Raw genomic sequence first — 24369 nt, forward strand, 5'->3', positions numbered from 1 at the left:
ATGCAAGATTTCACCTCGTGGGGCATCAATGATCATGAGGAAGGTGAGGGATCAGCCCAGAACTACACGGCAGGACCTGGTCAATGACCTGAAGAGAGCTGGGACCACAGTCTCAAAGAAAACCATTAGTAACACACTACGCCGTCATGGATTAAAATCCTGCAGCGCACGCAAGGTCCCCCTGCTTAAGCCAGTGCATGTCCAGGCCTGTCTGAAGTTTGCCAATGACCATCTGGATGATCCAGAGGAGGAATGGGAGAAGGTCATGTGGTCTGATGAGACAAAAATAGAGCTTTTTGGTATAACTCCACTCGCCGTGTTTGGAGGAAGAAGAAGTATGAGTACAACCCCAAGAACACCATCCCAACCGTGAAGCATGGAGGTGGAAACATCATTCTTTGGGGATGCTTTTCTGCAAAGGGGACAGGACGACTGCACCGTATTGAGGGGAGGATGGATGGGGCCATGTATCGCGAGATCTTGGCCAACAACCTCCTTCCCTCAGTAAGAGCATTGAAGATGGGTCGTGGCTGGGTCTTCCAGTATGACAACGACACGAAGCACACAGCCATGGCAACTAAGGAGTGGCTCCGTAAGAAGCATCTCAAGGTCCTGGAGTGGCCTAGCCAGTCTCCAGACCTGAACCCAATAGAAAATCTTTGGAGGGAGCTGAAAGTCCGTATTGCCCAGCGACAGCCCCGAAACCTGAAGGATCTGGAGAAGATCTGTAGGGAGGAGTGGGCCAAAATCCCTGCTGCAGTGTGTGCAAACCTAGTCAAGAACTACAGGAAACGTATGATCTCTGTAATTGCAAACAAAGGTTTCTGTACCAAATATTAAGTTCTGCTTTTCTGATGTATCAAATACTTATGTCATGCAATAAAATGCAAATTAATTACTTAAAAATCATACAATGTGATTTTCTGGATTTTTGTTTTAGATTCCGTCTCTCATAGTTGAAGTGTACCTATGATAAAAATTACAGACCTCTACATGCTTTGTAAGTAGGAAAACCTGCAAAATCGGCAGTGTATCAAATACTTGTTCTCCCCACTGTATGTTGACAAACGTTACCTTATCCTAGTGAGATTTACACGGGTATCAAAACGTCGAGGCGGTTTAAGCCTGCACGAAACACAGACCTTATTTGAAGTAGATCAAGACATTCTCTATGGAAGATATGAACGGTAAAATAACGAAGGAACCCCTTTCAAATTCAGCCGCAAGTTATTACAGGAATTATAACGCGTCGACTATTTCTCTCTAAACCATATACCTTTGAATAATCTGGAAACTATCACCTCGAAAACAAAACGTTTATTCCGTTCCGTATTTTATCTAACGGGTGGCATCCATGAGTCTAAATATTCCTGTTACATTGCATAACCTTCAATGTTGTCATAATTACGTAAAGTTCTGGCAAATTAGTTCGCAAAGAGCCCAAACTGTTGCATATACCCTGACTCGGCGTGCAATGAACGCAAGAGAAATGACACAATTTCACCTGATTAATATTGCCTGCTAACCTGGATTTCTTTTAGCTAAATATGCAGGTTTAAAAATATATACTTGTGTATTGATTTTAAGAAAGGCATTGATGTTTATGGTTAAGTACACATTGGAGCAATGACAGTCATTGATTGATTGTTTTTTATAAGATAAGTTTAATGCTAGCTAGCAACTTACCTTAGCTTACTGCATTCGCTAACAGGCAGGCTCCTCGTGGAGTGCAATGTAATCAATGCAAGATTGGATCCCCCGAGCTGACAAGGTTAAAAATCTGTCGTTCTGCCCCTAAACGAGGCAGAACGTTCCTAGGCCGTCGTTGAAAAGATGAATGTGTTCTTAACTGACTTGCCTAGTTAAATAAAGATTAAATAAAGGTGTAAAAAAATATATTAAAAAAATCGATTGTTATGAAAACCTGAACATTTCCCGATTAATCGGCCATTCCGATTAATCGGTCGACCTCTAGTTTATGGTTAGGTAAACATTGGTGCAATGACAGTGCTTTTTTCACGAATGCGCTTGTTAAATCATCACCCGTTTGGCGAAGTAGGCTGTGATTCGATGATAAATTAACATGCACCGCATTGATTATATGCAATGCAGGACAAGCTAGATAAACTAGTAATATCATCAACCATGTGTAGTTAACTAGTGATTATGTTAAGATTGATTGTTTTTTATAAGATACGTTTAATGCTAGCTAGGAACTTACCTTGGCTCCTTGCTGCACTCGCGTAACAAGTGGTCAGCCTGCCACGCAGTCTCCTCGTGGAGTGCAATATAATTGTCCATAATCGGCATCCAAAAATGCCAATTACCGATTGTTATGAAAATTTGAAATCGGCCTTAATTAATCGGCCATGCCGGTCGACCTCTAAACTTGACATACAATGACACTTTTCTGGCATGGTGTGAACTGTGAACTCCTTATTACCCTGGTCCCCTGGTGTTGTAATGTTACTAATTGAGCTCTAATGTTGACCTGTTTGGCAGTGCATCAAGACTTACAACACGGACTGGCATGTCATCAACTACAAATATGAAGCGTACTCGGGAGATTTCCGCATGCTCCCAACGTAAGTCTAGAATAGAAAAGCTATTGACATACGCATGCTTCCAAGGTGCTATAAATCTGGAAAAGAAAAGCCATTGATAGAAAGAAACAGCATAGAAATGACCAGATTGTAGATAGGAAGCAAGGCGTAGATGTATTCACGATATAGACTAGCTGTTGATCCATTGAGGATTTAGACTAGCTGTTGATCCATTGAGGGTATAGCCTAGCTGTTGATCCATTGAGGATATAGCCTAGCTGTTGATCCATTGAGGATTTAGACTAGCTGTTGTTCCTTTAAGGATTTAGACTAGCTGTTGATCCATTGAGGGTATAGCCTAGCTGTTGATCCATTGAGGATATAGCCTAGCTGTTGATCCATTGAGGATATAGCCTAGCTGTTGATCCATTGAGGATATAGCCTAGCTGTTGATCCATTGAGGATATAGCCTAGCTGTTGATCCATTGAGGATATAGCCTAGCTGTTGTTCCTTTAAGGATTTAGACTAGCTGTTGATCCATTGAGGGTATAGCCTAGCTGTTGATCCATTGAGGATATAGCCTAGCTGTTGTTCCTTTAAGGATTTAGACTAGCTGTTGATCCATTGAGGATATAGCCTAGCTGTTGATCCATTGAGGATATAGCCTAGCTGTTGTTCCTTTAAGGATATAGACTAGCTGTTGATCCATTGAGGATTTAGACTAGCTGTTGTTCCTTTAAGGATTTAGACTAGCTGTTGATCCATTGAGGGTATAGCCTAGCTGTTGATCCATTGAGGATATAGCCTAGCTGTTGATCCATTGAGGATTTAGACTAGCTGTTGTTCCTTTAAGGATTTAGACTAGCTGTTGATCCATTGAGGGTATAGCCTAGCTGTTGATCCATTGAGGATATAGCCTAGCTGTTGATCCATTGAGGATATAGCCTAGCTGTTGATCCATTGAGGATATAGCCTAGCTGTTGATCCATTGAGGATATAGCCTAGCTGTTGATCCATTGAGGATATAGCCTAGCTGTTGATTCATTGAGGTTATAGCCTAGCTGTTGATTCATTGAGGTTATAGCCTAGCTGTTGATCCATTGAGGTTATAGCCTAGCTGTTGATCCATTGAGGTTATAGCCTAGCTGTTGATCCGTTGAGGATTTAGACTAGCTTTTGATACTGTACAAAGACACACTGTTGAAATGACCTGAACCAAGATACAGTAGAAAGGAGTTGATGTATTGAGTATATAGTTCTGGGTTGCTGACACACAACAACCCTCTCTCTCACACACACAACAACCATCTCTCTCACACACACAACAACCATCTCACACACACAACAACCCTCTCTCTCACACACACAACAACCCTCTCTCTCACACACACAACAACCATCTCTCTCACACAACAACCATCTCTCTCACACAACAACCCTCTCTCTCACACACACAACAACCATCTCTCTCACACAACAACCCTCTCTCTCACACAACAACCCTCTCTCTCACACACACAACAACCCTCTCTCTCACACAACAACCATCTCTCACACACACAACAACCATCTCTCTCACACAACAACCCTCTCTCTCACACAACAACCCTCTCTCTCACACACAACAACCCTCTCTCTCACACAACAACCCTCTCTCTCACACAACAACCCTCTCTCTCACACAACAACCCTCTCTCTCACACAACAACCATCTCTCTCACACAACAACCCTCTCTCTCACACAACAACCCTCTCTCTCACACAACAACCCTCTCTCTCACTCAACAACCCTCTCTCTCACACAACAACCCTCTCTCTCACACAACAACCCTCTCTCTCACACAACAACCATCTCTCTCACACAACAACCCTCTCTCTCACACAACAACCCTCTCTCTCACACAACAACCATCTCTCTCACACAACAACCCTCTATCTCACACAACAACCTTCTCTCTCACACAACAACCCTCTCTCTCACACAACAACCATCTCTCTCACACAACAACCCTCTCTCTCACACAACAAGCATCTCTCTCGCACAACAACCCTCCCTCTCACACAACAACCATCTCTCTTACACAACAACCCTCCCTCTCACACAACAACCCTCTCTCTCACACAACATTCTCTCTCTCACACAACAAGCATCTCTCTCGCACAACAACCCTCCCTCTCACACAACAACCCTCCCTCTCACACAACAACCCTCCCTCTCACACAACAACCCTCTCTCTCACACAACAACCCTCTCTCTCACACAACAACCCTCTCTCTCACACAACAACCCTCCCTCTCACACAACAACCATCTCTCTTACACAACAACCCTCTCTCTCACACAACAACCCTCTCTCTCACACAACAACCTTCTCTCTCACACAACAACCCTCTCTCTCACACACACAACAACCAACTCTCTCACACGACATGTGTTTTCACAGTAAAGGCCTGAAGATGGACAAGCTGCCGGCTCACGTGTTTGAGATCGATGAAGACGCTAAAGATGAGGTGAGTGGAATGTTAGGCCTGGGGGTGATGGACCAGTCTGTGTGTGTGCGCGCCTACGTACATGTGTGCGAGAGAGAGAGAGAGACATTGATTATCAGACGATGGTGAGTGGTCTGGTATGCTCAAGGGTCTTTTGTGTGGCCAGTTCACTCACGTCCTCTAGGTCTTGTTGGCTTGGTGGTGGTCATGTTTAAAATACCCTTTTGACTTTGAGCATAACATCAACACATTGCTGCATCCCCCCCAAAGCGTTTTAGAAAAGATGCTAACAATACAATACAATGCATCAAATAAGAGTAATTCAACAGAGATACCGTAGCTTACATCCAGAAATCCTAACCGCCACTGTGCCACTATGATGTGGTTTTGTGGCGGGAGAGCATTTGCAGCTGTACTCAGTAGGGTCTACAGCCACAGCCTGTTTCCAGATGTGTTTGTGCTATCTTGCCTACGCCTATGGTCATTGTCACATTAGGAGTAGGCAAGACAGCACAAACAGATCTGGGACCAGGCTACTGCAGCCAGCCAGTACAGCCAGTAGCTCGCTCGCCTAATGAACCTAAGTCCTCCTCAATCCTCTTTAGCAGTGAAACCAGAGCTGTACTTTTCTAAAAATAGTTCTCATCGACCCCTCATCGGCCTGGCCGGATGTGGATAAACTTAACATTAAAAGGGTTGTAATTGAACGATTGAAGGAAAATAAACAGCTGCCAGACATATTGCTGAGAGCACAGAGCAGACAGCAGAGGCTATCACTGAATCACTCCAGGGCTGCGGCTGCAATGGAACCCTATTCCCTATATAGTGCACTACCTTTGACCAGAGCCCTATGGGTCCTGGGCCCAAATGTAGTGCACTATACAGGGAAATAGGCGGCCATTTTAAATACAGCAAAGTACTAAAGAGAGAGGGAGAAAGAGAGCAGAGCAGAGGCCATCTATCAATCCAGGCAGCACAAAAAGATGCTGGCTAATGTTACATGACTTACAATGTCCTTTATTGCTACACCCCAGACATCTTGTCTCAGAGGGAGAGAGCAGTAATAGTGTATTAAATCAAATAGTTTTGGCACATGCGCCGAATACAACAGGTGTAGACCTTACAGTGAAAGCCCTTAACCAACAATGCAGTTTTAAGAAAAATAAGGGTTAAGAAAGTATTTACTCAAATAAACTGAAGTAAAAAAAAAAAATATATATATATTACAATTTTTTTTTAGACAAAAATTAAAATAAAGAAGAAAAATAGAAAAATAACAAATAATTACGGAGCAACAATAAAATAACAATAGCGAGGCTATATACAGGGGGTACCACTACAGAGTCAATGTGCGGGGGCACCGGTTAGTTGAGGTAATTGAGTTCATATGTACATATAGGTAGATGTAAACTGACTATGCATGGATTATAAACAGAGAGTAGAAGCAGCATACAAATGTGTGTGGGGGGGCAATCAAATAGTCCGGGTAGCCATTTCATTAGCTGTTCAGGAGTCTTATGGCTTGGGGGTAGAAGCTGTTAAGAAGCCTTTTGGTCCAAGACTTGGGGCTCCGGTACTGCTTGCCGTGCGGTAGCAAAGAGAACAGTCTATGACTAGGGTGGCTGGAGTCTTTGGCAATTTTTAGGGCCTTCCTCTGACACCGCCTGGTACAGAGGTCCTGGATGGCAGGAAGCTTGGCCCCATTGATGTACTGGGCCGTACGAACTTCACTCTGTAGTGCTTTGCGGTTGGAGGCCGAGCAGTTCCAACGTACCAGGCGGTGATGTAGCCAGTCAGGATGCTCTCGATGCTGCAGCTGTAGAACTTTGTGAGGATCTGAGGACCCATGCCAAATGTTTTCAGTCTGAGGGGGAATAGGGGTTGTCATGCCCTCTTCACAACTGCCTTGGTGTGTTTGGACCATGATAGTTTGTTGGAGATGTGAACACCAAGGAACTTGAAGCTCTCAACCTGCTCCACTACAGCCCTGTTGATGAGAATGGGGGCATGCTCGGTCCTCCTTTTTCTGTAGTCCACAATCATCTCCTTTGTCTTGATCACGTTGAGGGAGAGGTTGTTATCCTTGCACCACACTGCCATGTCTCTGAGCTCCTCCCTATAGGCTGTCTCATTGTTGTCGGTGATCAGGCCTGCCACGTTGTGTCGTCGGCAAACTTAATGATGGTGTTGGAGTCGTGCTCGGCCATGCAATCATGGGTGAACAGGGAGTACAGGAGAGGGCTGAGCACACACCCCTGAGGGGCCCCTGTGTTGAGGATCAGCGTGGCAGATGTGTTGTTACCTACCCTTACTACCTGGGGGCGGCCCGTCAGGAAGTTCAGGATCCAGCTGCAGAGGGAGGTCTTTAGTCCCACGGTCCTTAGCTTAGTGATGAGCTTTGACGGCACTATGGTGTTGAACACTGAGCTGTAGTCAATGAATAGCATTCTCACATAGGTGTTATTTTTGTCCAGGTGGGAAAGGGCAGTGTGCAGTGCAACAGAGATTGCGTCATATGTGGATCTGTTGGGGGCGGTATGCAAATTGGAGTGGGTCTAGGGTTTCTGGGATAATGGTGTTGATGTTAGCCACTTCATGGCTACAGACGTGAGTGCTACACGTCGGTAGTCATTTAGGCAGGTTACCTTGGTGTTCTTGGGCACATGGACTATGGTTGTCTGCTTGAAACATGTTGGTATTACAGACTCGGTCAGGGACAGGTTGAAAATGTCAGTGAAGACACTTGCCAGTTGGTCAGCGCATGCTCAGAGTACACATCCTGGTAATCCGTCTGGCCCTGCGGCCCTGTGAATGTTGACCTGTTTAAGGGTCTTACGCACGTCGGTTACGGAGAGGGTGATCACATAGTCATCCGGATAGCTGATGCTCTCATGCATGTTTCAGTGTTGCTTGCCTCGAACCGAGCATATAAGGTATTTAGCTCGTCTGGTAGGCTCGTGTCACTGGGCAGCTCGCGGCTGTGCTTCCCTTTGTGGTCCGTAGTAGTTTGCAAGCCCTGCCACATCCCGACAAGCAGAGTCGGTGTAGTCCTGTATTGACGCTTTGCCTGTTTGATGTTTCGTCAGAGGGCATAGCAGGATTTCTTATAAGTGTCAGGGTTAGAGTCCCGCTCCTTGAAAGAGGCAGCCCTACCCTTTAGCTAAGTGCAGATGTTGCCTGTAATCCATTGCTTCTGGTTGGAGTATGTACGTACAGTCACTGTGGGGACAACGTCATCGATGCACTTATTGATGAACCCAGTGACTGATGTGATGTACTCCTCAATGTCATCAGTAGAATCCCAGAACATATTCCAGTCTGTGCTAGCAAAACAGTCCTGTAGCTTAGCATCTGCGTCATCTGACCACTTCCTTATTGAGCAAGTCACTGGTAATTCCTGCTTTTTGTTTTGTTTGTCAGCAGGAATCAGGATACTGTAGCTCTATATGTAGCCTACTCCTTTTATCCCAGCCTACTTTTATAACCACTGGAGAGAGAGAGAGAGAGAGAGAGAGAGAGAGAGAGAGAGAGAGAGAGAGAGAGAGAGAGAGAGAGAGAGAGAGAGAGAGAGAGAGAGAGAGAGAGAGAGAGAGAGAGAGAGAGAGAGAGAGATAATATATATATATATTGAGGGTGGGAGGGAGGGAAACAGAGCAATGGAGAGAGAGAACAGAGGAGTGACCATAAGAATTAATAAATGATAATGCAATCAGGGAGATTGGTGAGGAATCCCACATGAAAAATACTATAGTATACTATGGTATAAATACTATATTATTCATTGTAGTTTTTTTGCGGACTTCAGAGTATTCACTGTAGTATTTTTTCGGACTGTAGTCCTCAAAAACATTACAGTGAATACTGTAGTGTTGCAGACTCCTCTGAGGAGGAGTAGTTGGAAGGATCGGAGGACCGATGCGCAGCGTGGTACGTGTTCATGCTCTTTAATAAAACAATCGAACACTGAAACAAAACAATAAACGACACGTGAAATAACTAACCGATACAACAGTTCCGTGTGGAACACACAGACACAGAAAATAAACACCCACCCAACACAGGTGGAAAAAGGCTACCTAAGTATGATTCTCAATCAGAGACAACTAACGACACCTGCCTCTGATTGAGAATCATACCAGGCCAAACGAAAAAACCAACATAGAAAAACGAACATAGATAACCCACCCAACTCACGCCCTGACCATACTAAAACAAAGAAATAACAAAAGAACTAAGGTCAGAACGTGACAATTACTGTAGTTGTATTATCTTTGATATAACAGTAGGGGTTTCTCCTGGAGGAAACCTATTTGCGGACTATTGTGTTTTTGGAGACATTATTGTAGTAATTACTGTAGTGCTTTTGCAGCCTGTAGCATACTGCAGTATTTACTATAGTATTCTACTGTATACTACAAAATGTTATAGTAAGAATTACACATGGCAGAGGGATACTACAGTGTGTAGTATAGTATACTACAGTTTACTACATAATTATATAGTAAGTACAGGAGTATTCTAGAGTAAACTGGATAATTTTTTCATGTGGGATTGATAGAGTAGAGGGGTGGATAGAGGAATGAAGGGGGTTCTCAGAGCACCACTCAGAGCAAGGGAAGGGTGGGAGTGATGTGGGAGGACAGAGGAGAGAGCTCAGCCAATTGGATTACATGACAGAACTAGAGAGAGGCGTACTTACGATCGGACGAGCGCAAAGGATAGTGCCACTTCTCAATTTGTTAACTGAGCTGGATGTGTGTGTGTGTGTGTGTGTGTGTGCGTGCGTGCGTGCGTGCGTGCGTGCGTGCGTGCGTGCGTGCGTGCGTGCGTGCGTGCGTGCGTGCGTGCGTGCGTGCGTGCGATAGCTACAGCATGGCATTTCTCTGTATGCATGTGGTTTCTCTGTATATCCCAACAGCAGTAAGAGGATTAGGTATTGGATTGGGATACATATTTACTGTGTTTGTAAGTGTCTGTTCTTTGAGTGGCAATGTCCTTGTTATGGATATTAATGTTGGGATAAATGGTCTCATGGAGATTTTCACTGCAAATTAGTTGAGTTGGTGAAGTGATGGTTGTGGTTAAATGGGTTAAATGACTTCGGCCCATTCATGGGAATCAGAGAAATTCTCTCCATATCTTTCTGTATGAATTATGTATGTCTCTGCACATTGTGTGTGTGTGTGTGTGTGTGTGTGTGTGTGTGTGTGTGTGTGTGTGTGTGTGTGTGTGTGTGTGTGTGTGTGTGTGTGTGTTAGACTCAGTGACAAAAGTTATTTTGTTTGTGAATGTGTGGTTATTATTTCTGTTTGTGTGATTGTGTGGGTGTGTGTTTGTCTGTGTATCTGTGCAAACATGTATCTGTGTGTTTGTCTGTGGGTGTGTTGTCTCTGGGAGTGTGTGATGTGTGTGTATTAGCCTATTGATTGCATATCCATACACATTATCAATCCTAACTCTCCTTCGTGTGTGTGTGTGTGTGTGTGTGTGTGTGTGTGTGTGTGTGTGTGTGTGTGTGTGTGTGTGTGTGTGTGTGTGTGTGTGTGTGTGTGTGTGTGTGTGTGTGTGTGTGTGTGTGTGTGTGTGTGTGTGTGTGTGTGTGTGTGTGTGTCACCAGGACTCGTCATCTCTGTGCTCTCAGAGAGGGGGTATCATGAAGCAGGGCTGGCTGCAGAAAGCCAACATCAACAGCAGCCTGTCTGTCTCCATGAGGGTGAGTCAGAACAGCTCACCCACCATCCTTGTCTACTGACTATACAGTGCATTCGGAAAGTACTCAGACCCCTTGACTTTTCCCCCAAAAATGTACGTTACAGTCTTATTCTTAAATAGATTTTAAAAAAACAATTCTCATCCATCTACATACAATACCACATAATGACAAAGGGAAAACAGGTTTTTGAAATGTTTGCACATTTATTAAAAATAATAAACAAAAACACCTTATTTATGTAAGTATTCCAACCCTTTGTTATGAGACTTGAAATTGAGCTCAGGTGCATCCTGTTTCCATTGATCATCCTTGAGATGTTTCTACAACTTGATTGGAGTACACCTATGGTAAATTCAATTGATTGGATATTTGTATGATTTTTTTAAATTTAACCTTATTTAACCTATACAGGTTTTTGTCATTGAGATAAAATCTCTTTTTCAAGAGAGACCTGGTGCAACAGCAGCAGGGGGAACAAAGTTTCAGACGAAACAACTTATATACTCTAACACAATATTGAACAAAACTATAGACACACACATACAGTACAACAATTACATATTACGTAAAGAAACACAAATGTCATAACTAAATGATTTGGAAAGGCACACACCTGTCTATATAATGTCCCACAGTTGACAGTGCATATCAGAGCAAGAACCAAGCCATGAGGTCGGAGGAATTGTCCGTAGAGCTCAAAGACAGGATTGTGTCCGGGCACAGATCTGGGGAAGGGTACCAAAACATTTCTGCAGCATTGAAGGTCCCCAAGAACAAAGTGGCCTCCATCATTCTTAAATTAAAGAAGTTTGGAACCACCCAGACTTTCTAGAGCTGGCCGCCCGGACAAACTGAGCAATCGGGGGAGAAGGGCCTTAGTCAGGTAGGTGACCAAGAACAGTTCCTCTGTGGAGATGGGAGAACCTTCCAGAAGGACAATCATCTCTGCAGAACTCCACCAATCAGGCCTTTATGGTAGAGTGGCCGGAAGACGGAAGCCACTTCTCAGTAAAAGGCACATGACAGCCCGCTTGGAGTTTGCCAAAAGGCACCTAAAGGACTCTCAGACCATGAGAAACAAGATTCTCTGGTCTGATGAAACCAAGACTGAACTCTTTGGCACCATCCCTACGGTGAAACATGGTGATGGCAGCATCATGCTGTGGGGATGTTTTTCAGCGGCAGGGACTGGGAGACTAGTCAGGATCAAGGGAAAGATGAACAGAGCAAAGATCAGAGAGATCCTTGATGAAAACCTTCTCCAGAGTGATCAGGACCTCAGACTGGGGAGAAGGTTCACCTTCCAATAGGAAAACGACCCTAAGCACACAGCCAAGACAACGCAGGAGTGGCTTCGGGACAAGTCTCTGAATGTCCTTGAGTAGCCCAGCCAGAGCCCGGACTTGAACCCGATTGAACATCTCTGGAGAGACCTGAAAATAGCTGTGCAGAGACGCTCCCCATCCAACCTGACAGAGCTTGAGAGGATTTGCAGAGAGGGATGGGAGAAACACCCCTAATACAGGTGTGTCAAGCTTGTAGCGTCATACCCAAGAAGACTCAAGGCTGTAATTGCTGCCAAAAATGGTTCAAAGGGTCTGAATACTTATGTCAATGTGATATATTTTACTTGCAAAAATTTCTAAAAACCTGTCTTGCTTTGACATTATGGGGTATGAGGAAAACATTTTTTTAAATCCATTTTAGAATAAGGCTGTAACGAAATAAAACGTGGAAAAAGTCATGGGATCTGAATTCTTTCCGAATCACTGTAGATGTACAAGAAATGACGTAGATCATGTACCACAAAAGCACTGTGCAGGCTTTTGTTCAGCACTAACATACCTGATTAGGGCCCTATAAAATCAGTTATATATAAATATTACATTTTTTCCGTTTTGTTTTCCCAGGTTTCAGTTTTTCCCCATTTTTTTCACGTTTTTGCTCTCAAAATAATATTTTTTTAAATGAAAAACAACACAATTGGGTGTTCTAAGTCCACAACAATGCTTAAACCACACCAGGAGACCACTTGAGGACTTGGAAAAATCGAGCACATTTTTATTTTGGGGTGTACATAACCTTTAATTCAGGTGTGCACCAGCAAGAGACGTGTTTGCTTAGCTCTGTTTCTGATTGTAGAGTTTGCTAATCACAAATCACCAAATAATCATAATATCATTATGCAGGTAGGCATAGGCTACTTTGTCGTTAACATTTTAATGTAGATGTTTTTGGGGAAAGCCTTTCCATCTACCATAAGACGGTTATCATTAGCATCATCGCTAACGGCTACACAAAGTGGTAGACAAACAAACACGCATACATGGACATTCCCGCGTCGCATCTTCAGAAATAAGGAAAGAAGAAAAATAAGAATCAGTGATGCATTTTGTTCATGTCTTATGATAATCCGGAGCTGTTTTATTATAATCCTGAGCGAATTAATTTTCGAATAAATGAAATGCATTTTTAAATATTGTTCAATTCCGTTATAATGTCTGGATTCCGTGATTCCGTCCGCGTTCTCCGTATCGCGGATTTGATAGGGCCCTACCTGACTCAGCTAATCAAAAAAAGTATCTACAACTGTATTTGAGTGCCACAACAATACATTTGATCACCAGCCTTGTCTACCTTTGTACCCACACATCCACTAGACTGTACAGCAGATGGACACTATTAGAAATAAAAGCGGCGTGGATATTGGATGATTTTGAATTGAAACCCTTCTTCTGATTATCAGGTGTTTAAGAGGAGGTATTTCTACCTGTCCCAGCTGCCAGACGGCTCCTACATCCTCAACTCCTACAAGGATGAGAAGAACTGCAAGGACACCAAAGGCTCCATCTACCTGGACTCCTGTATAGACGTCATTCAGGTGACCTGGGCCCTTATTCACAAAGAGTCTCCGAGTAGGAGTGCTGATCTAGGATCAGTCTGGTCTTTTAGATTACAATTCCTTAGATTACATGGACGGGTGAACTGATCTTAGATCAGCTACTTTGAGATGCTCATTGAATACGGTCCCTCATTTCACCTTGACTTGGAAATCATTGACGTCGTGTGGTTATTGTGAATAATACAGTACAGTATATCTTTGTATATGGTTAATGTTTGTTCCTAATGTGTCCCAGGAATAGATTGACCATTTGCTTACAGAGGCACACCATCCGCTCTGGGCTTTATGGAGACAGACAAATCTAAATATATTGTCTTGTCTGTCCTAGACGGTAGACTTTCCTCCTGCCAGCCATGGAGGGAAGTCTGTGATAATCAAATAGACCATTCTATGCTAATACAATTAATAGGTAATACATCTCTGGACTCTAAAGAGGCAGAAATGGCAGCAGCACACTCAGAATTAGGCTTTTAACACAACAGCCCACTGGGGAAAAACTGGTTGAATCATCGTTGTTTCCACGTCATTTCAACAAAGAATTCAATGTGATGATGTTGGATCGACTTGGAAAACTGATTGGATTTGCAAAAGTCATCAACGTTAGGGAATTTAGTCTTTTTTTCACCCGACTTTTAACCAAATCCAATATGGTGACATTTTTTTTTGAATTCACGTTAGTTGACAACTTCCAATTGTAAACCAAACTACACGTTGAAATGACGTCTGTGTCCAGTGGGATTAGTTGCTAATAAAGATTTAGGCCTAAATCGGTACCTAGCAGCATTTTAACCAAAGACTGTTATACTAGCTGTCTAGTCTGTGTTTTATAAATGTGCAATAAGCATAAAACACAATATAGGGAATTGGCAACTCGTTCTCATTCTGAGAAATAAGGTATTGATTGAACAAAGTGGACAGGCTAGCATGCTGTTCAAACAGTTGGAGACAGACAGAAGGGTGTGTTCATAACAATTCTACTGTTCTGCCTCGTTATCTAGCTAGCAATTAGATCCAAGTTGGCTAAACTTGAAATGTAAATATTAGCTGTCCACTCACTAGCACGTTTGAGCATTGAGCCGAGTGTTATTAGGTGATATGCTGATCCAACCAGACCTGTTCTCTTTCTCTCCTCCCCAGCGCCCTAAGATGCGCCGTAACAGCTTTGACCTTTGAGCCACAATGTTTAAATGACTCCAACCAAACGTCTATATGTTCACCCCAGGTGCCCTGAGATTGGTTGGAACTGCTTTAAGATTATGTTACTAAATGACCAACCCTCTGTTCCCGCCCCCCCCCCCCCCCCCCCCACTCCAGTGTCCTAAGATGCGCCGTAACGGCTTTGAGCTGAAGATGCAGGAGCGCTACAGCCACCTCCTGTCTGCGGACAGCGAGGCGGAGATGGAGGAGTGGGTGGTCACCCTGAAACAGGCCCTGCAGAGCAGCACTGAGGGAGGAGACAGGAGGAACGGAGGAGACAGCCTAGACTGTGCCCTGGGTGAGGATGGACTGGACACACACACACACACACACACACAGTATGCCGTACTCTCCTAGACCTACAGTTCAACATCTTACAATTTTTTACAATCACTTTGGCACTAATTTCAGAACCTTGTGGTCATTTTTCAAAACTCTAGACGCACAACTCAAAACAGTCATCACTTGTAACACATGCTGTCCAATGTTCAAAACATGGCATTGTGCATTCATATCTTTAAAGAAACCTTGCACTTTCAGAATCATTGGTTCAAATAACGAATTCATCATGAAATACCATAGGAACATTAATTTAGGTCACCCACACACAAGATACTGTGTGGTTGTTCGTACAATCATTAAATATTGTAGTACAAAATTGTTTCATGATGGTGCTACACGTAAATACATCACTGTAAAAGGACCAGTAGAGGGAATACTACAGACACAGTGGAATCATTGAACAACATCTGAAATGTATTGATGAAATACAATAAAATCACAACATAGGTTTCTTTGAATCAAAGCAAAAATAATTAGCTACAAAAAAGAAAAAAACGACAGTAAAACGTCAAATGCAGTATTCTTCACCTGGCTTACTGTAAAAAGCAAACCAAAGGATTGATTACTGTACTTCTATATTTCCATCAACCCTGTCTTGTGGATTTGGCCACAGGTTCTCAGCCACATCACAATGGATGTTTTCATGAGCCAAACATCTTGGGAAGAATCTTCGGGCATGGCGAATCATTGCATGCGTCATCCATAGCCTGGAGAAGGGTGGCTTGTTCGTGAAGGCGCCTATCATATTCCTTCCACCTCCATGTGGAGAAAAATTCCTCAATCGTGTTAAGGAAAGGAGATTATGGGGTAAGTACAGGGTGGTAAATTGTGGATGGGCCTGAAACCATGCTTGCACCATTTGAGCATGGTGGAACCTGACATTATCCCACACGCCATCAGCTCTACAGACCTGATTTAGCTCATCAAGGAAGGTTACAAGGAGAGCTGCATTATATGATCCAATACGAGGTCTGCGTCCCACCACACCATCTTCCAATATAGCCGCATACATGGTGATGTTGTCCAGGTGCTTGGATGGTTGCCCGTTGGCCAATGAAATTCCGACCTCTCCTCCTTGTTTTGGCCAGGTTGAAGCCTGCCTCATCCAAAAAGAGGAATTGTGATGGTTTTCGTCAGCATCCAGCTCCATCACCTTCTAAAAAGACGTTTTGGAAAGAGAATTACTGATTACAATGATGTAGAATTTTGGGGGAATTTTTCACAACAGCCATCGTGAAACTGAACATACCTGAACATACTCAGTCCTCAGTTGCTTCGCTCTGTCTGCATTTCTTTCTAAAGGCACATGGTATAGCTGTTTTAGAGACCCCTGGTGCCTTATCAGCATGCGTGCAATAGCCGGCAAACTTATGGCTTCCACATTGTTGAACATGTCGTCATTGTCCAAGATGTGCTGCCGAATTTCTGTAAGGCAAATATCATTCCTGGCCCGATCCAAATTGACCACACCCCGCTCTTGTTGGTCTGTCAGAATTTTGCCTCTGCCTTCCATATTTAGCCTATTCTCAATTCTGCAGGGAAAATTACAGTAATAACACATTTAGTCAAATCACATACTCTGTGGTACACGTTGGCATGCAGTATACAGTGGTTGCCCCACTAAAAGTTTTGCGATTATGCTGCGGTACTTAGAGGTCATTTAGTACAGTACCCTGCGTCACCACCTCATTGCTCCAGACCAGCGCAAGGGGGAGTTAGAGCACTGATTATGCTTTTGGGTCCTACAGTGTCTCTAACTGACAATGAATGGGCGACATAAACCTAAATAGAAACTGATAATTGTGCACGACTTCAGTATTACTTACTAAAACTGTTGTTACACTAAGGTTTTTATTACTTATTTTGTTAGGATTATTTTGTAATGTAGCCCACTCCCGACCGGTCCTGTTGTACAGCGCTTGAGTGGTGCAACAGTCTAAGACACTGCATAGGAGTGCAAGCTGTGTTGCTACAGATGCTGGTTCAATACCCGTGCCGGACTTTGGCTGGGCGACCCATGAGATGACTAGGTTTTTGGTTTCTCTCCCTCTAAAAACAGAAATAAATGATTCTAAATAACAAACTGGCTTTATTTACAAATTAGTAACAATGTCTCACCCCATGTTCAAGAATGGCCTTTTTCTTGCTCATTTGACGTTATTTGAAAACAAAATGATCTCCAAAATATTGTTCTTTTTTTAAACAAAGCGATTATTTTGTATTATTCTTATTATTTTAGAATCATTCTTATTAATTTAGATATTCTCACCCCACTGGGTAGCACAGAGCAACACTTCCAGGGGCATTGCACTAATAATGGAGCTGACTAGGGAAACGTTCCCGCTGTTCTTAGTGCCAGTCTGCACGTTCAAATTAAAACAATGTAACTAATAATGGCATCTTTATGCTTTCGTCAATAAAATAATGAGAAAAATACTCTTTCAAAATGCCAATGTTTATTTAGTTATGGCGCCATAACGAATTACTATGAGAATAAACATCACTGAATTACATAAATATTGGAACAAAGTTGTCTAATGAAGGTAAACAAATTTTTGCTTCCTGGAAAATACTCTTTCAAACACACACGGTCACGTTGTACAGCGCCATTATGGCTATTAGCAGGTAGCTGGACAATAGACTTGCCTAGAAGGAGGGTAGGGGGAGAATTCTATGTTCAAATGTATTTCGAAGTTAGGTTGGCTGTATCACAACCGGCCGTGATTGGTTGCAATTTCAGTTTAATCCACCAGAAAAGACAACAAATAATACCACAAAAAGTATTATGTATCACATCCGACCGTGATTGGGAGTCCCATAGGGCGGCACAATTGGCCCAGCATTTCTCCCTCTTTAAACAGAAATAAATGTTTTGGCCTTTACAAATATTATTTTGACCTTTATTCAGATTACAATCTCTCACTTTGGGTTTTTTTTGGAAACAAAATAACCACCAAAATATCATTATATATTATCAACTTGATAATATATAGTCATATAGCAGCACCTACATAAAGCTGAGTGACTCACTCATTCATGGCTTTGGATCAAAATAAATAAGTACCAACATTCTTTCTGATAGTCTTTAATAAATAAATGTTTTGGTTATCCTGACCTGGACACCATTTACAGTATTATAATAGCCCATTATGGGCTATTAGCAGGACAATATACAGTTGAAGTCGGAAGTTTACATACTCTTAGGTTGGAGTCATTAAAACAAATTTTTCAACCACTCCACAAATTTCTTGTTAACAAACTATAGTTTTGGCAAGTCGGTTAGGACATCTACTTTGTGCAGTCTGGTTCATCCTTGGGAGCAATTTCCAAACGCCTGAAGGTACCATGCTCATCTGTACAAACAATAGTACACAAGTATGAACACCATGGGACCACGCAGCCGTCATAACGCTCAGGAAGGAGACGCGTTCTGTCTCCTAGAGATGAACATACTTTGGTGCGAAAAGTGCAAATCAGTCCCAGAACAACAGCGAAGGACCTTGTGAAGATGCTGGAGGAAACAGCAGGAAACAAATTATGTGAATATATTGAAGCAACATCTCAAGACATCAGTCAGGAAGTTAAAGCTTGGTCGCAAATGGGTCTCCCAAATGGACAATGATCCCAAGCATACTTCCAAAGTTGTGGCAATATGGCTTTAAGGACAACAAAGTCAAGGTATTGGAGTGGCCATCACAAAGCCCTGACCTCAATTCTATCGAAAATTTGTGGGCAGAACCGAAAAAGCATGTGCGAGCAAGGAGGCCTACAAACCTGACTCAGGTACACCAGCTCTGTCAGGAGGAATGGGCCAAAATTCACCCAACTTATTGTGGGAAGCTTGTGGAAGGCTACCCGAAACGTTTGACCCAAGTTAAACAATTTAAAGGTAATGCTACTAAATACTAATTGAGTGTATGTAAACTTCTGACCCACTGGGAATGTGATGAAAGAAATTAAAGCTGAAATAAATAATTCTTTCTGCTATTATTCTGACATTTCACATTCTTAAATTGAAGTGGTGATCCTAACTGACCTAAGACAGGGAATGTTTACTAGGATTAAATGTCAGGAATTGTGAAAACTGAGTTTAAATGTATTTGGCTGAGGTGTATGTAAACTTCCGACTTCAACTGTACTTTTACCAACACCTCTCTGTATTTTGATACTTTGTGGGTGGGGCCTCCCCAGTGGAGCAGCTGTCTAAGTCACCGCATCGCAATGCAAAATGCGTTGCAACAGATACCCGTGCCGGCCGCCACCGGGAGACCAATGAGACGGCTTTTGGTTTTAATTTAGAATCCTCCAGTCCTCTATATGTATTTATTGGTGGAGAGTCACGTCATATTTTTTGATATACTGTAGGCCTACCATAGGCGACATGAGTCTCACTAGTGTTGATTAATGTGCTGTTTAAAGTGGTGTAGGTCTTGTTTATTTAAAGAGCATATTGAAGTTAGAAGCAATAGGATTTGAAGCAATAGCCTACAACTATTTTAGCACCGTTTCGTGCTGCTCTGAGACAAGCATGGGGACTGGTCTTGATAAATCAATGAGATTTTTATTTTGACTGAATCTCTGTTTGGGTATTGGTTAGACCAATTATGGTGTAGAAATGTTATGCTCTTAGTGTAACCTTTATTTAACTAGGCAAGTCAGTTAAGAACAAATTCTTATTTACAAGGATACTCCTTCCTCCCCATTGGGAAATTGAATCCCGGTCTCCCGCATGCCCGCACAACACAGGGATTCTTTAGCTAAATAGTCCTGTACTGTAGCCTACTCCCGACCGTCACGCTGTACAGCGCCATATTTTCCGTTCCATCCTAATGGAAACCCAGAGGGTTTTTAGTTTTTCTTGGAATAGAAACACCATAATATTAAGCAAATTAATTAAGCAACATTTCTTGAAATCAGTCCCATATACTATGTTCTTACAAAAAAAGGTTTTAAATTCTCTAGTACAGACACTTTTGAAGGTTATCAAATGCTTCTCAAAGATGCCCTCTGGTGGTGAAATTAGCACTAACTAGCATTAATGGTACCAGTGGTTGTCACTTAAATAACGTGCCATAGAATTCTGCGGCACCACGCAAGCTGTGCTGCAGTACGCTGCAACTTTTAAATAACGAACCACTGTACAGTCATTTGACGATTGAGAGTAGCCTAATGTTTAGTGCATGCTGAAGACTTACCGGTTCTCATTGCGGAAAGCTCTGGTGATTGAGGCCACGGTTGATTTTCTGAGGTTTGGTTGAATCATTGTAGCTGCCTCAGTCATTGTCATGCCATGATTTACGACATGGTCTACAACGATTGCTCGGATTTTATTGGACACTCTTTGCTGTTGCTGCCGCTGTCTTGGTCCGTGGCCTTGTCCTCTACCACATTCCCCCACATCTCTCAAACGAGGCCCACGACCACCTCTCAGAAGGGGTGCTTGTCCCCTGCCATTTCTTTGACCACCACGTCTTCCTCGTCTTCCTCCTCCCACTGCTTGACCTCTATTGTGACCTGGATCACCTGCCGGCTCCAATGTTATCGCTATGTTGTTGTAGGTGGATACCACTCATTTCACTATATATTCGTACCACAATGTGAAATCAATCATCAGTAATGAGTTGGCAGTATTGGAAAAGCAGTTACAAGGGCCTGCATACATACACTCACTGACCACTTTATTAGGTACACCTGCGTGTTAACGCAAATAGCCTGCTCCTTCGAACAGCGAATCATGTGGATGCCTGCAACTCAATATATAGAGTAGAGAGCTTTAGCTGTTGTTCGACCAAACATTAGAACGGGTAAGATGCGTAATCTAAGCAACTTTGACCGTGGTATGATTGTTGGTTCCACACATGGGGGTTCCAGCATCTCAGAAACAGCTGCCCTGACTACAGTCTCTAGAGTTTACAGAGAATGGTGCGATAAAAAAAAACACATTCAGTGAGCGGCAGTTCTGTGGGCAAAAAACATCTTGTCAATGAGAGAGGTCAGAGGAGAATGTCCAGACTTATTCAAGCTAACAGAAAGGCCACAAATGCTCAAATAACATCCGTTTAAAACAGTGGTGTGCAGAAGGGCATCTCTTAACGTACAACACCGTGAATAATTCAGGCTGTTGTGTAGGCAAATGGGAGTCCTACCCAGTACCAGATAGGTGTACCTAATAAAGTGGCCGGTGAGTGTACAGTAATGTCAAATCTGAAAACATGGTCTAGAAAAGTGGTACATGGGACCATAGAAACGGTGTCTGATAAAGAATGATGATGAAATATTACAGCCATAGATAATGTAGTCCAATTGGTTCATGTTCCACGGTAATTGGTGTCAATGGATCTCGTTATCCTGAAACTTTCATGATCTAAACATGGAATATTGTTCATCAGTTTCCATAAAACGAAAACAGTTATTTATCATTTTGAGCAGTTGTATCAATTGATAGTTAGATCATTGTAATGAAATGAATAGACAGTCATCTCAGATGTAATGTGTGAATTGAATTTTGAAATGGTAGTACTTTGATGTTAAATTGTGTCATTTTGAACAGGTGATTTTAGCTTTATGTGTATTGTATCCAAGCAATTGGAAAAAGTGTTAGAGTTTTGAAAAATGTGCATTTTGATCATCGGTTGTGCGTATTGTGTCTAGAGTTTTGAAAAGTGACATGAAGGTTCTGAAATTAGTGCCAAAGTGATTGTAAAATACTTTATTTAGCTACTCCACTCCTGCCATATTTTCCAAAGAAAAGTTGCATCTGTCTTTCAACACAGTCTTCTCCTCTAGGAGTTTCAAATCCCTTCCCGTAACCTGTAAACGCACACTGAAACGCCTAAATAGTCAATTACAGGATGATACACAACAGTTGGTCAGCAAGGCAGCATTGTATTGCTAGTTTTCACCGGTCATTTTATCTGCCTCTAGAATTTAGTTCCCATTTCAAACTTCACTGGAATCAGTCACGAGTGTCCTTGCATGCATACGTGTCTGTCTGTGAGTTTTTGCGCGCATGCGTGTGTGTGTCTGCATGTTTGCCTGTGTGTACAGCCTCCGAGCAATTGACAGTTGGGGACATTCATTTTCTCATAAGGGTAGACCCTCTCTCCTCAAATGTCCCTCTAAAAACAAGTACAGTAAGTTCTCATATGCCTCTGAGATTCTGAGAGATTTGGCTAATACAGGAGAAAGCTGTGGGAGTCAGTTAGCCTGGCTGGTCGCCAGTTCCCCCTGCAGCACACTGAATAGAGTCAGACACGCAGTAGAGTTAGTAGGAAAAGCTCATTGGGACATCACTCAACATGAAAGGTGAAGAGTGTAAAATGAAGTAGAATCAGTGGTGTAAAGTACTTAAGTAAAAATACTTTTAAGTACTACTTAAGTCGTTTTTTGGGGGTATCTGTACTTTACAATTTATATTTTTTGACAACTTTTACTTTTACTCCACTACATCCCTGAAGAAAATAATGTACTTTTTACTCCTTACATTTTCCCTGACACCCAAATGTACTCCTTACATTTTGAATGCTTAGCAGGACAGGAAAATTGTCTAATTTAAGCACTTATCAAGAGAACATCCCTGGTCATCCCTACTGCCTCTGATCTGGCAGACTCACTAAACACAAATGCTTTGTTTGTAAATTATGTCTGAGTGTTGAACTGTGACCCTGGCTATCCCTAAATTAAAATAACAAGAAAATCGTGTTGTCTGCTTTACTTAATATAAGACATTTTGAATGATTTATACTTTTACTTTTGATACTTAAGTACATTTAAAACCAAATACTTTTTGACTTTTACTCAAGTAGTATTTTACTGGGTGACTTCTACTTTTACTTGAGTCATTTTCTTTAGGAAGTAGTAGGAAAATTGGGGTACTTTTTTCCACCACTGAGTAGAATCATCCAGTATCATCCAGTAATCATCCAAGTACACAACTCTAGGAGGATCAGATATCAAGGAAAGGGTGCTCTAATATCAGATGGCATTATACTCATCCCAATCATACATGAGGCTCTATGGTCAGTACTCTTTTTGACTGACTCCTCTCTCGTCCAATCAGATGAGGACAGCAGCAGCCAGGGGAAAGGAGAGAGCCTATTGGAGAGTCTGGGCAGGAGCCTTCACCCTGAACTCATCAAGGTAGTGCTGTTACATGCTGACCACACCGGTCGTGTTGATTCTATTTGTGACACAGAACGTGCTGCAAGCCCTGCCTCTCCCATCTCCTCATTGGTTTTTAGAAGCATATACCCACGTGTTATCTCCTCATTGGTTTTTAGAAGCATATACCCACGTGCTATCTCCTCATTGGTTTTTAGAAGCATATACCCACGTGCTATCTCCTCATTGGTTTTTAGAAGCATATACCCACGTGCTATCTCCTCATTGGTTTTTAGAAGCATATACCCACGTGCTATCTTCTCATTGGTTTTTAGGAACATGTGCCCACGTGGGTGATTGTTAAATGAACTGAGGTCAGTTGTGGTAATGCACCTTATTATGAAAGTTAGTTGCCAATTGCCATATGAATTTCAAAGAAGAAAAAGAAGCATGGAAGGAGGAGAGATGACTAGAAACGATTCGGTTGACTGTTTTATGTGTGGATTAATTGTCGGAGTAGAGGACCTTTTTCAGATAAAATAACAACTCAATATTTAAATCCCAGTACTTATTAGCTAGCAACAGCATGCTAGCTAGGTAAATAGGGAAATTAGCTAGCTACTACAAGCTAGCTAGCCAAATTGCCATAAATGTTTAATGCTTTTCGACCTGTCCCCAAATTAATAGAATTGGTTCAGAGTTTGTTTTGATATTTCAACCTGCGTGTCGTGATCGCGTTTGGTGTGGGGGACAAAATCAATTTGCGCACGATGGCTTGGTTATGGTGTTACTGTTATCAACATCAATCACACACTGCAGAGGAATCCCATATAGTAGGCCTACTGTTCGTTTTTTAAATGTTTTACTAAGCATCTGATACGTAATGTAGCCGTCTGTGCGTCCCACTCTTAGGCGTAGTGTGTATACCCCGTTGCTGATTGATTCAGCCTGGTGGATGTTGGCAGTATGTTTTTATCTGACTTGCTCTCTTCACCTCTGGCCTCATTAGCAGCAGTGCTTTATTCTAGCAGTGTGGATATTCCTCACACACACACACATGTTAGTGATTCTAGCCACATGGT

At 42.5% G+C, this 24369-nt stretch overlaps 1 protein-coding gene across 5 annotated transcripts in view; it reads left to right on the plus strand.

Moving 5' to 3' along the window:
- Positions 1–24369, plus strand: part of LOC139534497 (dedicator of cytokinesis protein 11-like) — a 107013-nt gene that overhangs the window by 11728 nt on the left and 70916 nt on the right. For all 5 annotated transcript variants that reach the window (XM_071333677.1, XM_071333673.1, XM_071333675.1 and 2 more), the window contains exons 4-9: positions 2503–2585; positions 4988–5054; positions 10651–10746; positions 13493–13627; positions 14963–15143; positions 23247–23326. In XM_071333677.1, coding sequence (XP_071189778.1) covers positions 2503–2585; positions 4988–5054; positions 10651–10746; positions 13493–13627; positions 14963–15143; positions 23247–23326 — 642 coding nt within the window. The remainder of the gene's footprint in view (positions 1–2502; positions 2586–4987; positions 5055–10650; positions 10747–13492; positions 13628–14962; positions 15144–23246; positions 23327–24369) is intronic.

The sequence above is a fragment of the Salvelinus alpinus genome, chromosome 11, assembly GCF_045679555.1.
Source record: "Salvelinus alpinus chromosome 11, SLU_Salpinus.1, whole genome shotgun sequence".
Taxonomy (NCBI): domain Eukaryota; kingdom Metazoa; phylum Chordata; class Actinopteri; order Salmoniformes; family Salmonidae; genus Salvelinus; species Salvelinus alpinus.